Source organism: Chelonia mydas, chromosome 25 (genome assembly GCF_015237465.2).
Source record: "Chelonia mydas isolate rCheMyd1 chromosome 25, rCheMyd1.pri.v2, whole genome shotgun sequence".
Taxonomy (NCBI): Eukaryota; Metazoa; Chordata; order Testudines; family Cheloniidae; genus Chelonia; species Chelonia mydas.
Genome location: NC_057858.1, coordinates 13,175,687 through 13,194,699, shown reverse-complemented (window position 1 = coordinate 13,194,699; position 19,013 = coordinate 13,175,687). Strand labels below are relative to the sequence as shown.

The 19,013-nt window shown below is 42.7% G+C and overlaps 1 protein-coding gene across 1 annotated transcript; it reads right to left on the bottom strand.

Moving 5' to 3' along the window:
- Window positions 1-16,148, bottom strand: DDA1 (DET1 and DDB1 associated 1). The gene is made up of 5 exons (XM_027834306.3): window positions 15,806-16,148; window positions 9,788-9,868; window positions 9,226-9,277; window positions 8,797-8,858; window positions 1-7,500 (listed from the first exon to the last, which is right to left on the bottom strand). Exons 1-5 carry the CDS (start codon window positions 15,806-15,808, stop codon window positions 7,390-7,392), a joined length of 309 nt encoding a protein of 102 aa, XP_027690107.1. The 5' UTR covers window positions 15,809-16,148; the 3' UTR covers window positions 1-7,389.
- Between the last annotated feature and the right edge of the window lie 2,865 nt (window positions 16,149-19,013).

Sequence of the window (19,013 nt, the reverse complement as noted above, 5' to 3'; positions counted from 1 at the left end):
TAATTTCTGCAAATTTATTATACACAGTATCAAACATGAAATAGTTTAAAAATAAATGCAAAATCCAACAGCTGTGACATTCAACTAGAACAGAATATTTACAGTCGCTCCATTACAGCAGCCCCTCTATCGCCACACAACTCCTCAGGAGAACACATTGCCCCCTGCCCCACAGACACAGTGTTTGCAAAGAGAGTAAGGGGGAAGAGGCAGAGTTGGAACTCAGCAGGTATTTGTCCACAAGCAGAAGGACAGGCTGTAAGTAATACAGGCTCCAAGGGATACACTGTGTATTGCCAAAAAATCACCCTGGGATTTTGTATTCCAGACAGACTGTAACGGACGTAAAAGCAATCTGGGATGGCTAGAAAGATAAGGCCCAATCCCATACATTCATCTGTTACATGCAACTGACCAAGGAGACTAAGATTAGTCTTAATAAAAAACCCAGTAAAGCCTTTTTAACTTTTTAACTATACACATTGCACTAAGTCGTAAGAAACACATGTATTTGAAAGTCCAGCCAAGCCGTACTGTGCACGGTGACACAGTGCTGATAAGCACCACGGATCGTTCCTTCAGATTGCATGGCAGTATTTTCTGCAACTTCTTCTAAGTGAAGAATCAATATCCATTTTTGTCAGGACTCTTCTGCAATCCAAGCTAGACAGCCATCATCGCAGAACAAAGCAGGTGGCTAGCGAGTGAAGTAGTTTACTCTGCCCTCGTCCAACAAGTATGCATGTGTATTTAAATAACTAAATGGCCAATCTTTGCTAGTATCTCAGGGATGAAGATATCCATCTTTATACACACATTACTTAGCAAAGCAAGGAAGGAGTATTTGACTAATTACACTGTTAGATATCCCCCCACTTCCGAAAGGAAGAAAAGCACATTTAGATTTGTGTTATAAACAACCAACCACAAGATTACAGCACTGGGGTGCACTGGACAGCTACAGGGACCAGTTATCAATGTAGTATTCATAATATGGGAAGCAACGAGCTGGCCAGTGAAAAGTCATGGACTATATACTCAGCAAGAGGATTTCCATTCACCCTCAAAACTAAATTTTTTCATGGACGTGAGAGCGCCAAAGCAGTAACTCCAGCCAGATATAGCGCAGGCTAACCTCCCCACCATGCACAGCTCATTGTTAAGGCAGATTCATCCTCCCAGCATGATGGCTATTCTAGTCTGGATGTTCATCTCTCACCACAGAATGCCAATTGAGTTGAAGTGTGTGCTTGTCTGGTAGAGGAGACAAAAAGATAGTGCCACACAAAACTTCATTTGTACACAGGTGGCCTGAACAGCGTTAGAACTCAGGACCACAGAGGTGCGGGTTGACTCATGCCATTTGATTTCCTCAACCACCCCACCTCTGCCATCAGTTAATTTTTAGTTGAAAAAAGCAAAAGTTTTAACAACATGGCCCTTTTATCCCTCCAGCTGATTAGCGACTCCCAGGTTTACACTGATAAAAGCTGAACTCAGTCATAAAAGGATTAAGTCCACCAGGACTCCTCCAAAAAACATTCAGACCTTCAGTAGTAGTTTTCCCTTCTACAGAACCCAAGAATCATCACTGGAATTGCACCAGTTTGAATGAAAAGGCCAATCTGTACATATGATTAATCTTTACACTCACCACATCCAGGCACAGGCAGGGAGCAGAGAAGCTTTGTTTTAAAAAAATAAAATAAAATCTTAGTGCAGAACAAATGGGAAGGTTGGCGTTTGTCCATTCCCACTTTTAAAGTCATAATTACAAAGTTGCTGTCTTGTACAGACCAAGCTCAGCCCTCTCTACACCCAAAGGAAATATTCATCCCAATCTTGTAACAAGGAAATTAGAATGAATAGAAAAGAAATGTAAGTTCAACTCTAATGTTGCTAGTGTGATGTTGAACTCCACTGAAGAATCCACATACATCCATGAACACACAGGTCTGCAGTAATGCAGGAGACAGCTACAAAGCTGTTGGCCTCTCAAATGAGAAATGTAGGCTGGTGGATGTAAAATGGGAGTAATCCAGGGAGCCAGTAGTATGGTTCTAATGAGCACATCCACTCTACATAAGCTTGCAATTGGCAGTAAGGAAGTCAAGTAGCCTACCTGCAAATGCGGCTTTGGTCCCACATTTCTCAGCAGGTTAGTGGTACTAAACAGTGCTCCAAACCATATAAATCTCTTGATGAGATTCCATGACTAAATTCTCCACTACAAGGAGGACAAGCATACATCTGTGAACCAGCCAAGTGGAGATTGCTGAATGTGCATTCAATATGGTATGAAGGATAGTCTGTGCTTGAGTAAACAAATGATACAGTATCCTTTATTGGGCATGTTGACCAACCTAATCCTCACCCCCCCCCCCCAACCACACATGGCCCCCTAAAAACAAAAATCACACATACTTTTTATACATCGGAAGTTATAACACACAAAAGTTACAGAAGACAATCACGGAGAATCCTTCCAGTCAAAGCGATAGTGTAGCATGACTTCCCAGCTGCCAGTCAATAAATCAGGGAAAGAAAAGGCCATAATAATAAGCATAGTTGCAAAAAACAAAAACAACCCCCCCCCCCCCCCCAAAAAAAAGACGCATCTCTTTTAAACAGAAAAATAAAGTCACATTAGTGGTATAAACATACTAATGCTAGATGGTAAATGGCAGCTTTGCTTATGACTGAGGCCCATTTGAATGGCCTGTCCATGATATACATCAGCTTCTACTTAGTCAGATCTATTTTCAAAAGGTATATTCTGAAATGAGCTCCTCTGAAGTAATCCTAGCTACTGCAGAAGCAGATTTAGGATTTTTCCAGCAAGCCCCCAAAATTCTGCCTCAACACAGGAAACAGTCCAAGTGTTAACTGAATTACTGTATAAGGCACAAGAATCATGATGCCTTGAGAAAGAGAGACACCAGCCAACAAGAATCCGGGAGCTTCTAAACCCTGTAGCCCCCCAAGAAGAGCAAACAAAAATCAGTACTTTGATTCAGTAGGCTTAAAACCCCAAGTGACTGACTGCACAAGAGATTTCTTTGAACACTGCAAATAGCATACAGATTGGTACATAGGCCCTCATCTTCTCTGGAGCTCCAGACCATAGTAAACAGTGTTCAAAGAATTACACGCCACTCTGCCAGGTCAGCCGGAACCACGCTCAGCACCTGGTTCTGAACATGCTTTCAGCTTGTATGGTTTGGTACTTAAGGCCCAATCTACACTACAAGTGTCAGGGGACCAGCGGTTGCCACTGAACCTGGTCACAACACAGTTCCATTTTAGTAGTACTAGTGAATCTTCACCCTGCCCTCTAAAGAGTACGTTTACCCTGCAATTAGACACCCAAGGCTGGCTCATGCCAGCTCATCGGACTTGTGGGGCTCAGGCTAAGGGGCTGTTTAATTGTGGTGTCGATGTTTGAGCTACAGCCTGAGCTCTATGAACCTCCTACCCCACAGGGTCCTAGAGCCTGGGCTCCAGCACAATTAAACAGCCCCTTAGGCTAAGCCAGCTGTGAGTTTTTAATTGCAGCATAGACATACCCTACCTATGCTAAACCCTCAGGCACTGTCTAGGCTGGGAAAATAGGTCATAGTCTAACCAAAATTTTAAACAGACAGGGGAGCTGGTCGATTCTTCCTCACAAACACACCCCGTCCAGCAGGGTTTTCACAATGTTTCTGATCTCCATTGTAGCTTGGTTTGTAACCGGGTATGGATTCAGTGCTCTTATGCGTAACTGCATTTGAAAACATTTTCAGACTAAGCACCAACAGTAGTGTCCCTTACCAGCCTGCCAGTTTTACTCAAAACAGATCATTCTCCCTCAGCAGTATCTCTTTGTATGTCCCTGTGTTTGCTCTCGGAAATGGCCTGAATGTGTACATTATCTGTGTTCAGTTATGTACACAGATAAAATAAAGCAACCGGCAAGTCTGAAGAACCAACCACCAATACAAATAAATAGGGCCTTTGCAGAGCAGATGTGACCACTTATGACCACTGGAATGGAACATGTTCCAAGGGTTTGTTTATTTAAATAAACAAACAACTTCCCTTTCAAACCTGAATACCTTTTAAAGTTGCTTATGAGTCAAGGGCGGTAAAGAGAATAAAACCCCTTCAAACACTCCTCTGAAGTCAACACTTGATATCTGGAGTTAGTTTAAGACATCTTTGGTTTTGCCTTGTCAGTCACTAAACTTGTGATAACATCCACTACATCCAGTCTTTGTTAAAAAAAAAGAAAAGAAAAAAAAAAGGCAATGGCTACCATTGAAACAGACTTACCCATCACATCCAATCGCACTGAGGGGTTACTAAACAGAGAGACGGCACAAACTTCAATGCTATCCAGTACAGGAGCAATCTGCCTTGCAGGGGAGAGCAGATGCTTGCTAGGCTATTGCTAGGATTCAGCATCCTCTGCACTTCTCATTGAAATAAAGAGTGAAATATGTTCCTGCAGCTCCAATTTCTGCTAAAAGTCACACTAGTCACTCCAAAAATTCTCTTCTGATCTTTTTGACAAGCTTCTAAAGTTTTATAAAAACTTTGTACAATATACATCAATACTAGAAACAATAAAAATACCACTATGCGGACATATACAAAATACCAGTTAAGGGTCACTAAATCCCAGTCACTTTGTAACAGGATAATCAGAAAGTATTAGAGGAGCTACATATTATACAAAGTGAACAATGTTGGAGAAGTTCTGGATCTCTGTTTAATGTACGATTTGCCTAAGACACCAGACAGTCAGTTGGGTTGGAGGGTTTTCACATGCAACACAAACCCGATACACATGTATTAAACAGCAGTGGAAACATTTTGAACGTGTGGCAGCTTGAGGGTGGCATTTTCAAGCAGTTAGCAGCATGGAAACTGGATGGTGAGGGAGGAGGCTTTCAGTTCAGATTAGATATCTCTGACCAGTTGAGCAAGACTATCAAAACTTTCAGTAAAATGCAACAAAGATACCTGTTTGTGAGCATCAGAAGTCCATGCTGCTTGTGTATAGCCAACATCAAAAGCAAAATGCTATAGTCTGATTGAAAGGACACTCAAGAACTTTTGAGGATGGACAGGGGGTTTTTCTCCCATTGCTCCAGACTTGCTCTCAGGAAACTAAAGACAACTATTTTTTTTCTCTTTGCCAAATAAATTTTTCTAAGAGCGTGAGAATTGCAGAGATTTTTGGTAAAATAAACAAAAAAATCCTTATTTGTAAGATTTCAAAGGCTCTGCTACCAGCAAGGTCACATTTACTGTAAAGGGAACAAAGATGGGGGTATCGAACAGGATGGAACTGCCAACTCTTTAATGGTACCTCACTCGCTGTAGCAGAGAGGCCAGCAAAGCTCCAAATTCTGTCTTAGTAAGGAATTAAACTTAATTTAAACTTAACTTAAACGAGGCTGGAACTCCCAAAATGTAGCTAAAATCACAGCACTGGTTAAACTTTTGTCATCAGCACTACACCCATTTCCTCCTTTGGTATCTTACAAACCTTTTAACATGCCCTTGAAGCTAACAAAGCATTTTCCATTTACTTCTTGCATTTCACATGCCAGCATCTTTTTTGGCAGCACAGCTCTGGGAAAAGGAGTTCTGTTAAGCTGTAATTGCCAGTCGACCACATAAAATTGTAAAACCATATTTTTGTCCTCATCAACACAGCTGGTGTTTTAACCGGATAATCTGGAGGGGCACTGCTGCAGCAAAACGTAGCTATTTTAAGGGCAGGTACAATTTTAGGTCTAAGTAACTTAACAATCTTCACTGAAAAAGTGAGATGACTAATATTAGAATCAGAGTTTAGCGCCTTGTACATACTTGTAAAAATGGAGCAATAAGCGAGGCTATGTCCTGCTCCTCACGAAGTCCTGTCTCATAAGATAAACTGTGCTGCTGACGGCTTTCACTCTCATCATGCTTTTATTCTGAGCAAGCTCTGTCCCCTGGTCTAACTGGGACACAGTAGCGAAGGTGACGGCATGAGCCTCACAAGTCTTTCGTCTGAGTTTAACCACCATGGTCAAACTCCCTACAGAACTAGGCTTACCCAGGGTTTTCTAGAAAGAGGCTCACATGGCTTCTGGACTCAGTTTGTTTACAGTTTGCTGATGAGCAGAGATGCTGGGAAAAGAGCAACGGAAGGCAACAATCTAGATTTCAACCTAAAAACAACAAACTCAGCTTTTCACATTAAAAGCACAATGGACAGTCAATAGTGAGATACACACACACCTTCAACCAACTATGCTGGTTTCCTTTGACTCCACTTAGACATCTTGAGGGTTTTTGTATTTGGCTCCTACTGAAGATAGTCAGCAAAGGGTTACAGGTGACAGGCACTGAACTGTCATTGTCCAAATGAAAGAGGGTCTGCCTTTAATATAGACTGTAGAAGCTCATTTTGTTCAGCTACTTTGCATCCAGAAGTCCTGGACTCAGCTCCAGTCATGCAGTGTACGATTTTTCAGAATCACTGGTTGAGAGAAAGGAAATAGCCAATCTAGAGGCCAAGCTGTACCCAATTTGATTCTCAAATTTAACAAACAAGTTTGCAAGGTAGACCTACCAATTCCATTCCACCTGCTGCCATTAAAGACACTGTTGATCAAATACTCAGTAGGATAAAAGTATCCTTTTTTATTCCAATGGAGAAGTTGCACATACCAGTTCATTCAAGACCAAAAGGCTGTTAAAATGTAAGAGCAACCAAAGCAACACACCTGTCACTTGAATTCTCCATGACCATCGGTGTGTGTGATAACATATGCTGCCGAACAAAAAACCCACAACTGTTCTATCAAGATGACCACGTTTGATAAGATCAACATAACCCTAAATAACCCCTGGGATTTCTCAGTACAATGCTGATTTTAGAATTAACATTTCAGAGCGGACGAGACCGCCCCCCCCCCGCCCCAGTTACTGCTAGACTGAGTACAGCCAATACAGAGTTGACGACTGTAATATACCAGTGGGCATATGGATCAGAAAGCCTATACCACTGGAATTTGCATGCCGTAAATTCATGTCTCCTCTCCAGGCTTCCATGGCAAACTGGGTTAATTAAGCAACAGGTTTAACGAAATCTGGAGAAGTGATAATGTATATTTTTTTTAAAAAGGATTAAATTTATACCACATCATTTGCTGACTTGTTCCGCCATCGATTGCTCCGTAAGTTTTACAGCATAAATAAAAACTGGAGAAAAAATAAATACACTGGCTCCTATGAAGTCTGAAGTGGTTTGGGCTGCATAGTGGAGGGGGGGGGAAGGGGCGCGGAAATTTACACATTTTGAGACAAAACAGGAAGCGCCTGCAAAATAGTGTAGGAGAGAGCAAGAGTTTAAGTGTCCTCATTCATGTCCTGGCTGTCTGTCCGAGCAATTTTCCGTGGTGGTGCCGAATTCTCACCTTCTATTTCCACTTGCTCTTGATCTCTCTTCTTTGCTGCGTTCTGATTGAAGCAAAGAGAAAGGTACATCAGTGAAGTCCTCCACCACATTCCACTCCAGAGAAGGCTACATTTCCGTACTGAATGATGCATCTTGCATAAAGAGTTGGTAAAGGTCTTTGGGAGTGAAGATGCTGACGTATATGAACTAGCAGAGGCATCTTCTGAAGAACGCCAGAGTTCTGTCCAAAGCTGAACTATATTATATATTGAATTTTCTTCTAAAATGCTCTCCTGCCCCAGCAGGGCTGCTAAAGGACAATCCTTTGTTCTTAGCTTCTTTTTTATTCCAAGGATCTCAAGTGCTTTTAACTTTAATAAGACCCTCTTTTTCTCCCATTGCTCTGATTCAGTCTCTGAACTTCTCAAACCTCCCAACTGGCTTCCATCATCACTCTGAAGCACCTCATTATCAGCTTCAGACTCCTGACAACTCTGCTCCCATCTATGTTTCTCCTTTCAACTCCTCCTCCATCTCTATGCTTTGCCAAAACTTCTCTCAGTTGCTCCCTTCACCCACTCCCAGCCTCCGACCTTCTTTCTTGCTGCTCTGTACCTCTGGAGCAGCCTCCGTGTACTCTTCCCCAACACACACATTCTGAAGTTACACCTGCTCTGGGAAGCTTTGTGGCTATGACCATTCCTCACTGTGTGCGTCTTGTACTGTACCCACTTGTGCCTGTAGAGCACAAACTCAGAGGCAGGGTGCGTGCTAGGAACTTTTTATAACACATGTACACCTGGCATGTACTATTAATGTGACCCTGTGAGGTAAGCAAGATATAGGATTTTAGAGATGAGTACCTGGAAATAATACATTCAAAGGCACCCAGTAAGTCAACAGCAGAGCCAGAAAAAGAACCCAGGAGTCCTGGCTCCCAGTCTTCTGTACTATCAGTCTAATAAAGGACTATGGTCTCAAGTATACCCCCCAAAAATCCTCATTTTACAGACAGGGAATTGATGCACAAAGAGGCTAAGTGACTTGCCCAAGGTCATGCAGAAAGTGTGGCAAAATCAAACAGACCTCCCAATTCTAGGCTACTGCCTTAGTCATTGGACCATCTTTCCTCTCTCTAGAATATGAAGAGTGAGAAAGTCTACCACAGATAGAAAATTCGTCACAAGCACCTTCTGGTAGAATTGAGAAATCCAGGGTTGGCTCAGTCTTCCACTTAATTTAGTATCTATGTATTTTCATGACTAATTATAGGCATTGATGGTCACACAGTAGAAGCAACCAAAACAAACTGCACTTTAAAACCAGATACAAAGTTTTACATTAAAAAAAAGTCATACCTTTTTGTCCCATTGCTGATGTAGATAACGCAAAAGTATGTTAGTCTTTTCTGTTACTATGACTGTTGAAGAAAGAGAGAACACACTCTGAAGGCATTTCTAAGAGATAACATTTAAAACAAACTACAGTGACCAAGACTTCATACAGGTTGTGAACCTTTTAAAAAGGAGTGATAGAATCACTGTGGTTTTAATTGTCCTTATAATCATTCAGTAAGGATTGAGGAAAAGATGTGCAAAAGCGTACCCAAAAGTTAAGCATCTGTACTCTTTGGAGGCACTTAAATCTGACATAGATAGCACAAAACAGAAATTTTTTTTTAATAATCAAATGAGATTAATATTAAAAATTTGGTACGTACTCAAACACAAAATAAAAGTTCTAGTACACATCACTTGAAGCTTCAAACACAGAAGGAGCATACTTACTTTGTTCAGATGGATATTCCCTTGTGGGAAGATATACTGACGGTCTTCTGTTCTGTAGAAGTATTAGAATTGTTACAGTGCAGAGGAAAACAAAAAAACCCCAAAATTTCCACATACAACTAAGGCTGCTGAACAATCCCAGTCCTGACAACAAGTTCATCTCAACTGCAATGCTATAAAATTGTGGCAATGCAGCATACCACAGTCTCACTGTGCCACGCAGCTGCAAATTCTTCCACATGTAAAAAGAGGTCCATTTATCATATATGTGCCCCAGTGCCACTGGTAAATTAAGAATGGAAAACATGGGGAGGGAATGCCACACAGCTTTGGCTCTGCTGATATTGCATTTTTCTGAAGTACATTAATTTCATATCTGGGAAATCTCCCCTCCTGGGATTCCAATCTCAGATAAGCAGTTGTAGCTCATGATGATACCAGCAATAACTTATTTTAAGAGACCCAAGGCCCAGTTAGAGGCCATATGAAGCACCAGTATCCTCTGCAACTCTAAGACTTCAAGATCATCTCCTGAGAGATTGCATTTAGATAGAATACTCACCGACGCTTTACATACAGAGTCTGCATGAAATCTACTGAAGTTGCTTTTGTTGTAGACTGGTAAGCCTTTCAAAAAATCTGCCTAAAACGACAGAAGACAGCTTTGGTTAAACAGTGAAGCAAGTAAAGAATTAGAATAGTAGACCAGCAAAAAGATCAAGGGAGTTGCACATGCCAATAATGCTTTTTTTTTTTTTTTTTTAATCATTTGGAATTATGTTGACAGCTACGAGGTCAGATATTAAATATTCAGAACGAACACTGGTTTTCTTAAGACAAATCCTGCAGTCCTATGTGAATGTCTCATCTGTATTTCTCCAACCTAAGTGACTTATGAATCTCCAGTGAAAGGCTCTGCTGTAGCTACATCCATTTTGATATAGAGGGCTTTCTTTAAAAAACAAAAAACAACAAAACTAGTTAATTGTTGGTGCAGTAAGGTCTCATTTTTAAGACTACGATGGTAAACTGGGGAAATCACTTCTTAAGAGGCATAGTGACTGATTTAAAAGGGGGCAATTGTCAAGTTAATCATTTAAAGAAAATTAGTGCTCTTAGATAGGTTAGATTAAAACAAAACTTGAGCTATTTACATTTTTACTATTTATATTGCTAACTCTTTTGTACCTCAGCTTGAACAATGAAAATAGATCAGACATTCTTACTTTTAAATACAAGAAGCTTTGATTTCTTGGCTCATATGAACTAGTACAATGCTGTTACATTTGAGTTGCAAAGTTTCATTAAATTAAAAAAAAAAAAAAATCACAGAAACATTTATTTTGCTTTCACTTTGCTAAAGTTCTGGGCCAATTTTGACTTGACCGTATCTTTGAGTTTTACTTAGAGACAGACCTGTAACTGCACAATGAAATACTGAATCGCTGTGTACTCAGTAAAGCAAAGGGAATAAGTAGGAAAGAACGAATTTGCCCATCCTGTAGCAAGCAGCCATCTATCTAAAATATCTCAACAGCCAAAACGCATCCTTAATGCCAACGCTCTGGTTTTGTTAGGGCCTGAAAAGTGGGGGAACCTGACAGCAGAACTATTAACCCTCCACCTAATACATTATAGTTGTTCTAAAAAGGGTGTTTACTCATTAAAATGAGCTGAGTTCTCAAACAAGGTAACTACACTGAGGCAACCCCCTAGAATATATGTAGTGTAAACCTGTCAGATGGAACTTACCAGTTCAACTCGCTACACAATATGCACACGAGGGGCCTACTCCAATATAGCTACACCAGTAGATAAAATCCTCAGCACAGAGAAGGCCTAGGATGCACAGTCAAACTGACAGCCATTACTAGATCTGCACAAACACAAAGGAGGCAGTCTCAGGAAGGCAAAAGAACTACACAACCTCTATGGCCTAATCCTGTAGCCCTTGCACAGATGTAACTCCTGGTGTAGGGTCAATGGTAATTGTGTGCAGGATCAGGCCCACAATCCGTGGTTACTTCCATGCAAAGAACTCCCAAGTTCTTGAGTAGGTCTGGTTCAGTCTTCATAGCAGAGTCAGAGTAACACACTTGACAACAGCAGCACTGCCTCACTGGAAGCATTTCAGCGTAACAGCAGCAGCGGCCCTGAAGAGGCCCTTACCCACAGTTAACCAAGCTAAACCCATATGGATGGAGGGGTGTTTGTCTTAAAAGCAATAAAGGGGGCAGTGTGGTAATCAACTCAGCAGTACGCCAGACCCAGAACCACTCTGAAGCCTCTTCAGTCACAATATACCTAGAGAAAAGAAAGACTCCTGACAACAGCTGAATCTTTTAAGTAGCAGGAAGCAAGGGGACAGATATCACAAGAAGCCATTAAGTATGCTCCTTGGTGAAGGAACTGTCTTTTTGTGTGTTTGTACAGTGCTTATTACCATGGGGTCCTGATCTATGAATTGTGGGTCCTTAAAATAAGTAAGATAGATGAATGTATGAAAGGCCATGAAGGAAAATAGCTAGCCTAAACCCCTATCTCAAAAAGCAGATTTAATATCTGCACTGGAGTCATGCCTAGAGGCCCCAGTCAAGGATTAGGGCCCCATTATGCTAGGCACAACACATGCATGTAACAAAGAAACAGACCCTGCACCAGAGCTTACAACAGAAGCTTAATATATTATCTTGTGTAGAATCAACTCTAAAGATCAGAAAGAAGCAGATGATTCTAATGAGCAGAGTTATTCAACCCATTTCACGCACAACAAGAAGATAGAGTCCTCCTGCAATGCTACTGTTGTGGAAGGAGTTAAAAATCTCTTTTAATGGGAACAATTACTTTTCTGTTTGTAACTGTCATAGCTTATTCAAAGCAATAGGCTCCAGTCAGGATAGCCTCGAAGCACTATTTATACTTTGATCTTGTTTTAAGAAAAGTTAACAACAGTAAGGTTTCCAAATTTATCCCCTCCCAAGCTTGCTTTTAGGAGAAAAATAGTCCTGTGGTTACAGCACTGGACTTAAGACTCAACCAAATGGGTCTCAGTTTCCAGTTCTGCCAGAGTCTTTGTGCGACCATGAGCAAATAACTAACCTCTCTTGCCCATCTGTAAAACGGGGACAATATTACTTCCTTTCTCCCACCGTTTATCTGCCTTGTCTATCTAGCACATGCCAGCTTTTCAGGGCAGGTTCTTGTTTCTCTGTAGAATGACTAGCACAATGAAAGCAGTATCTAAGCTGGTCTTTATTTCTATTTCAGCAGAGCCTAAACTTGTTTTCAGATTCTGCTGTGTGCTCCAACTGTTATGCTGCCGCTGATGGGCTGCTTTCTTTAGCTTCTTTCATTTGCTTCCCAAGGTTGGTTTTGATTACAGAATACTCAATCTGAAAGTTTCATGACTGTGAAAAGGATATAGATCCTCTTAGTATTATTCTTACTAACATCGAGGCATATTTCACTGACTTAGCATCCCATTTCACTCTATTTAGAATTGACCTTGAGTTCTTACATACTAGAGCTAGTAAGTATTTGATTGGAATTGATCAAAATTCCCAGGTATGTTTCTTACTCTATTTAGAGAGGAAAATTTTGAACATATCCCACCGAAAACCATTTAATTTTGTTCAGCCTTTCACTGCACTTTGATGCAAGAAACTGAATATTTGCACCATTACATTAGGCTAGGCCCGGACAGAAAATCCTTTGAACTGAACTCAGACTATTACTTGGCATATAACCAAAAAAACAAAACAAAAACAAACAAAAAAACCCCACCACACAACAACCACCCTGAAAGTGTAATTATTTTTAAATAATATTTTACACTACTTCAGGTGTTTAATAAGCTACAGCTCAACCCCCATTTCAAAAATTGGATACATTCAGGCAGACACATTTCAAGGATTCTGCAAAAGGAAAAGTTGGGTCAATGTGCAAATGTAGAAAACCATTTCTCCAAATAACTGTATTGTAAGAGACCTGACCAAGAAGGAATCTATCAATAATTGCAACTAGTCACTGTAAAAAGAAAAAAATTAAAGTTTGGGAGAGGAAAACTGTACTTTCTAATCATGTAGGAGCCCAAGTCATCAACACGTTTCTGTAGCACTCCTTGACTTTACACAAAATATATAGAACAAAACTAGTCATTTTAGGAAACAGTGGCAGAAAACTGAAAAACTTGTCTTTGCTCTGATGAGTCCTAAAGTAAGACTATCTACATAAAGAGTGAGACTACTGGGCCTGAAATGGGATTGTATCACATACAGCATATGTGCATAAGCATGGATACTTTTCCCCTCATCCACTAAAAAGCAATCATAGAATATCAGGGTTGGAAGGGACCTCAAGAGGTCATCTAGTCCAACCCCCTACTCAAAGCATGACCAATCCCCAATTTTTACCCCATATCCCTAAATGGCTCCCTCAAGGATTGAACTCACAACCCTGGGTTTAGCAGGCCAAAGCTCAAACCACTGAGCTATCCCTGCCCCCTCAATGTTACTTCCCCCCGAGAACCATTATAAGTACTTAAAGATGAGGGCTAAATATTTCTCCAAGATGCAAAATAAACTCCTTAGCACTGTTTTGGACAGGTTGCAAGACAGCTTAAAACAACATTAGTTTTCAATTATTCTGCCATGCCCCCATTCACACATTATACATTTTGACCAACTAATGTACAAATGCCATTTAAACAGTGAATCAATTATTGTAAAGAACACAGTTTTGACAGAGGGCAATAAAACCTGATCAAACAAACATCCAAAAGAAACAATTCTTCCCTCCTAACTCCTCCAGAATAAGTGGGGGTGGCAGGCACCCTAGTTAATTACTTTCATGGCAATGTATTTCTAGGTGCCTACTAGATTATGTACAGCTGTCCCCACATTTAAGCATCTCATCTTATGAGAGTCCAAATATAGGATAACGCCTCAGAACGACAGCCCTGAAAATAATGGCATGAAAATCACGCAGGATCTTTTGTTAAAGGAATAATGTCTGTAGATTTTGTTTCATTGTTCAGCTTCTCCAATTAAAAACAACAAATGCGAGACAGACACCAGACTTGTGCAGGCCAGAGAATTACACACCTGCAACAAGGAATCTAGCTAGTCATTTAACACTACATGCAGCACCATGATTTCTTAGCTCTAGGCTAATGGGAGCAAGCAAGAGAGAGCTGGAGTTTCCCTGGTTACTAGCCACCACACTATTTTTCCCAGGGCAGAAGTTATTTGAATGATTCAGCTCCAACACCACTTGAAGTGTTTACTGGGCAACCACCATTACGGAAATATTAGCACGAAAACAAAAGTGATTCTAAAAAAAAACAAAAACAAAAAAAAAAACAAAAACAAACAAAAAAAACTTTTCTACCTCAGCTTTCTGCTTCTCTCTTTTCCTTAGGACAAAGAGGGAAAATGCCCCGGCCAAACCAAAAAAGCTGAGGAATGTCCTGAGGAGTCGGGAAGTGAAGCAGATCCTCAAATTTGAGGCGTTTCGCCATTTATTTTAAGGGAAGGTGACACAGCAGGAACCCCAGAGGCAGCTGTGACTAAGCTGCTGCCTGGAGAGTCTCTCCCTACTTTCCCCACTGCTATTGCTTTGAGGAGGGAGGCAGAGACAAGGCTGCATCTGCCTCTCCCATGACAGCAAGACCCCACCCCCCAAGCAGTTTCCTGAGACGGTGACCAAAAAAATCCCATTACGGCTGGAGCCCGCAGCTCTAAGCGGAGAGATGGAGAGGACATCCCTGCCCCAGCCCCTCGACCCTAAGGAGGGAACGCAGCAACACCGCTCAGCCCCACCAGGCCCCCCCGGGGATCGGGGTGGGGGGGCGGGGGGAACCGCAGATGCAGGAGCCCCACCCCCGAGCGCAGCCACCTCAGGCCTTCGGGAGAGATCACTGGCCCCCTTCCCTGCTACGCAGGCCCAGGGAGGAAACACTGAAGCCCTTTTCCTAGGCAGGGCCACACGGCTGCAAGGGAAGGCGACCAGGGGACTGCAGCCCCTCCCCCAGTCACGCCCCGCACCCCCAAAGTCACCCCTCTCCCCTGAATAAGCAGGCCCAGGAACTGCTGTTGGGGGAAGGTGGGAGGGGACCGACACCCTTCCTAGGAAAACCCATGGGGGGGGGGGGGGGGAAGAGGCCCCTGGGTGCCGGGGCTGCCCCAGCCCCACCTATCACCAGGGTCCCCCCAACAAGGGCCTAAGGTGCTGGCACTGGGGGGGGGCGTTGCAGGGGGGCGAAGGCTCTGCCCCGAGAGGGGAAACCCATAGCTGCCGGGGGTGGGGGGGGTGTTCGCCAGGGCGGCTGCAGCTGTCTCCCCTCCCCCCCCTTCAGAAGGCCCCAGGGCGCCCGCCCCACAGCCCAGCCCGGGCGGGAGGGGGGGTCCGTGGCGGCCGCACCCCAGGGGAAGGGGGCCCGTGGACCCAGCCTCGCCCCACTCAGGCTGGGGGCGGGGCCCTCTCCCCGGGAGCCCCCATGGCTACTGAGGCTCCAGACCCAGCACCCCGCCTCCCCCACCCGCCATTTTGTATCGGGGGGGGGGGGGCACAAGCCACCTACCATCTTCCCCGCCGCTGCCTCCGCCGCACGGCAACTTCTAAAAGCCCACTCCTCAGCCTAACTTGCCTCCTCGTCCGCACCGCCCCTCCGCCCGGACACGCACGCTCCCATTGGGTGGCTCTGCCCAAGACTGCAGGCCTATTGGCCACCGGACCTGTCCCTCCAATTGGCCCAGAAAATAGCCTTTTAGGTTGCGGCAGGAAATGCCCGCCCCGGCCCCTAAGGCTCGCGGGAGGAAGAGGAAAGGACCCGGATGTGGGGGCCGGCCGCGCTGCTTCATGGGAGCCGTAGTCCCAGTAATGAACACCTGGCTTCCCACTTCCCATGAAGGAGGCCATTGACTGCTGTCAGGATCAATAATAATTTATGGCTCATTATTAATAGGGTGACCAGATGTCCCTTCTTTAAAGGGACCATCTCGTTTTTTCGGGACTTTTTCTTATATAGGCATCTATTACTCCCCACCCCCATCCCGTTTTTTCACACTTGTTATCTGGTCACCCTAGCAAACAAGTTAATGATAATAATGAATAATATATATTCATCAACACATGATAATTAATCAATGATTAATAATCAGTATTCAAGTCATAATTAGTCAGTTATGAGTTACTAATTATAATGAATTAACCTATCAGTAATGGCTTATAACCACTACCATTTAATCAAACTTAGCCATAGATTCCAAACAGTAAACATTAATAACCAATATTTCATAATCAAAATCACTCAAATTAAGTAACTGATTATCAAGCACTCATAATTAAGAATTCATTCATTAATAAAGCTCTGCTCTTGCAAGCTGCTGTCCCTGGGCAAACCCTTGTATCCACAAAGTGTCCTGTTAAGGGGTGCAGAGGTCTGCCTGGGTGAAGCAGCTTGCAACATGGGGGCAAAAGTCAAGAATATTTAATCATTTCTAATGAGTCACAAATTAATTATCTCTGAATAATCTATATGAGTTATTTGTATAAGACCCAAAATGTGTTAGGCAAATTGCAATACAGACATGTATTAAGACAGGTCCCTGCACCAGCGATCTTGCAGTCCGAGCAGAAAAAGGATTAACAAAAGACACAAGGTATACTGGAGGGAGGGATACACAACAGTTCAGTGCTACTTGAGACAATTGTCAGATCTGATCCTAAATCAAGACTGTAATGGTCAATAACCAATAATAAAACAGTAATCAAAAATAAGCTATTTCACAGGCGTTCTCCACCTGTTGCAGCAATTACAGCTGACAGGATCATCTGGTCAATCTCCAGTACTACATTCTTTGTGGCCTGGTGTACATTTGTTGCCACTAACAATGCCACTGAGCGAAGTGATCCACCATCATTACCCTCCATGTGGGACAAGAGGACATCTTCATACCCATTCCACAGGAACTGGTGCCATTAGTTGGGGGAATGGTCCACATTTTACAAATAAGGAAGCATTCTGCAAAGGGGCTAACACTGAAAAACACCCATGCAAACAGCATTTTCAGGTTAATTTTGAAAATAAGGAGCGATGAACTGAGACAAAGATCTCCTAAGAACCTGTCCCATATCCTAGGAGTTGCCACAGCAAAGGCCAATTTAAAATATGATAGCTGAACTCCTAAAAAGCAGCTTGACATCAGAGAAAAAACAAGATATGAAGAACAGATGCTGACACCCGACTCATACAAAACTTTGGATTAGGGCTAAATGGGACATTAGGTTGAACACTGGGGAAAGTTCCTAAGGATAAGAATTCTATTAGGCTGTGAGAAATTACTCCTGAAAGAAAGAGTGGAAGTACCCTAAATGGGGGCATTTAAAACTAGGACTTGCCAAACAAGCTGTGGGAAACAATTCTGCACTGGCCACTGATCTGATAGTGTTAGTCTCTTCCACCTCTAATTTCTCCAGATTCCATGCAAAAGATCCATTAAAAAAAAAAAAAGATGTTATAAAAACAGAGTTGCCTCTTACTAATGCCTTTTCCCATCCTTTCTCTGGCTAAGTTGGCAGGTGTTTTGCTGGGTTTCTTTAAACTGGACTTTGCTTTCCGCATATGGGTTACAAACACGGTTGAATGATGCTCTGTAGGAGTCCCTTCATTTCAAGAAAGTGCACCAGGGCCTCTTAAGATAGGCACTGTGGTGTCTGCACACTGTCCTGAGATGGAGAAGCTGCTGAGTTCTAATTCTTGTTCCAGCTGTGGCCTTAGACAAGTGATTTTTTCAGCAGTGCTGCAGACCTGAACCTCCCATTAAATGGAAGCCGTGGTTGCTCAGCCCCTTCTTAAATTCAGCCTGTGCCTTAGTTTCCTCATCTGACAAATAGGGAGAATGATACCTCTCTGCCACTGGGGGTTGTGAGGCTTAGATAATTAGCACAGCACTTTGAGATCCTTGCACAAAAAACATAGTACTGGGCCCTAGCAGGCATTTTTGCACATCACTCTGAAAAATCATGTACAGTTGGCAGTCTTTGTTTCAAAGAGTCCCAAGCCTGCAATGGAAAAAGTACTGTAACCCATTCCCAATCATCTGATTCATCCAGCTTCCTTCATCCTCAGTTTCTCTTTCATTATTAAGGTATAACTGAAATGCAATAAACAGAGGCTGTGTTATCAGGGGAAAGCACATAATCCTTCTATTTATAAGCTGTACCCTGCCTACATGCCTTTGGAGAGGTGCACAACCTTTAATAAAAAGATATATTGTGCTCCTTGAACAGGTACAAAAAGAGCAAGATCCCACCCCATAAACAAACTCACTCCCCCCAGCCAGCCATCTCAGTGGCTACAGAATGTATACAGTACCAAAGATTCTACTAGCTAGTAATCCTCTCAGGGATCATGCCAGACTGATTGTGTTTATCATAGGAAGAGGAGTGGTTAGATGTTTGGGGTGTTGAATTATTAGTTCTGCTCTTAGGTTCCCCTACAACTGACTCTAGAGAGCAAACTGACCACCTTCCTCCTACTGGAGCCCATTTTTCAAATTGAGGGCTCTGGAAATGACCATGACTCATGCTCATGGGGACTTTCTAGCCCCCAGCTACCTTCAGTGTCCGATTCTGAGGTGAAAAGGAAGGTGTTCTCAGCCTTCTGCATATGATTCCTCCAGCTGCTAGGAAGTCAGGGTAAGGAAGATATATTGTTGAACTTCTGGAAGGAGATGACATGTGTGAGAGCTGTGTCAGACAGGCCCAACTCCTTGCCCCACATGCTG

Coding starts and splice junctions, on each gene's coding strand:
- DDA1 (XM_027834306.3), bottom strand. Junction 8,859..9,225: donor GGAATATCCATCTGAACAAA/GTAAGTATGCTC, acceptor TTTCTTCAACAG/TCATAGTAACAGAAAAGACT. Junction 7,501..8,796: donor ATCAGCAATGGGACAAAAAG/GTATGACTTTTT, acceptor TGCTTCAATCAG/AACGCAGCAAAGAAGAGAGA.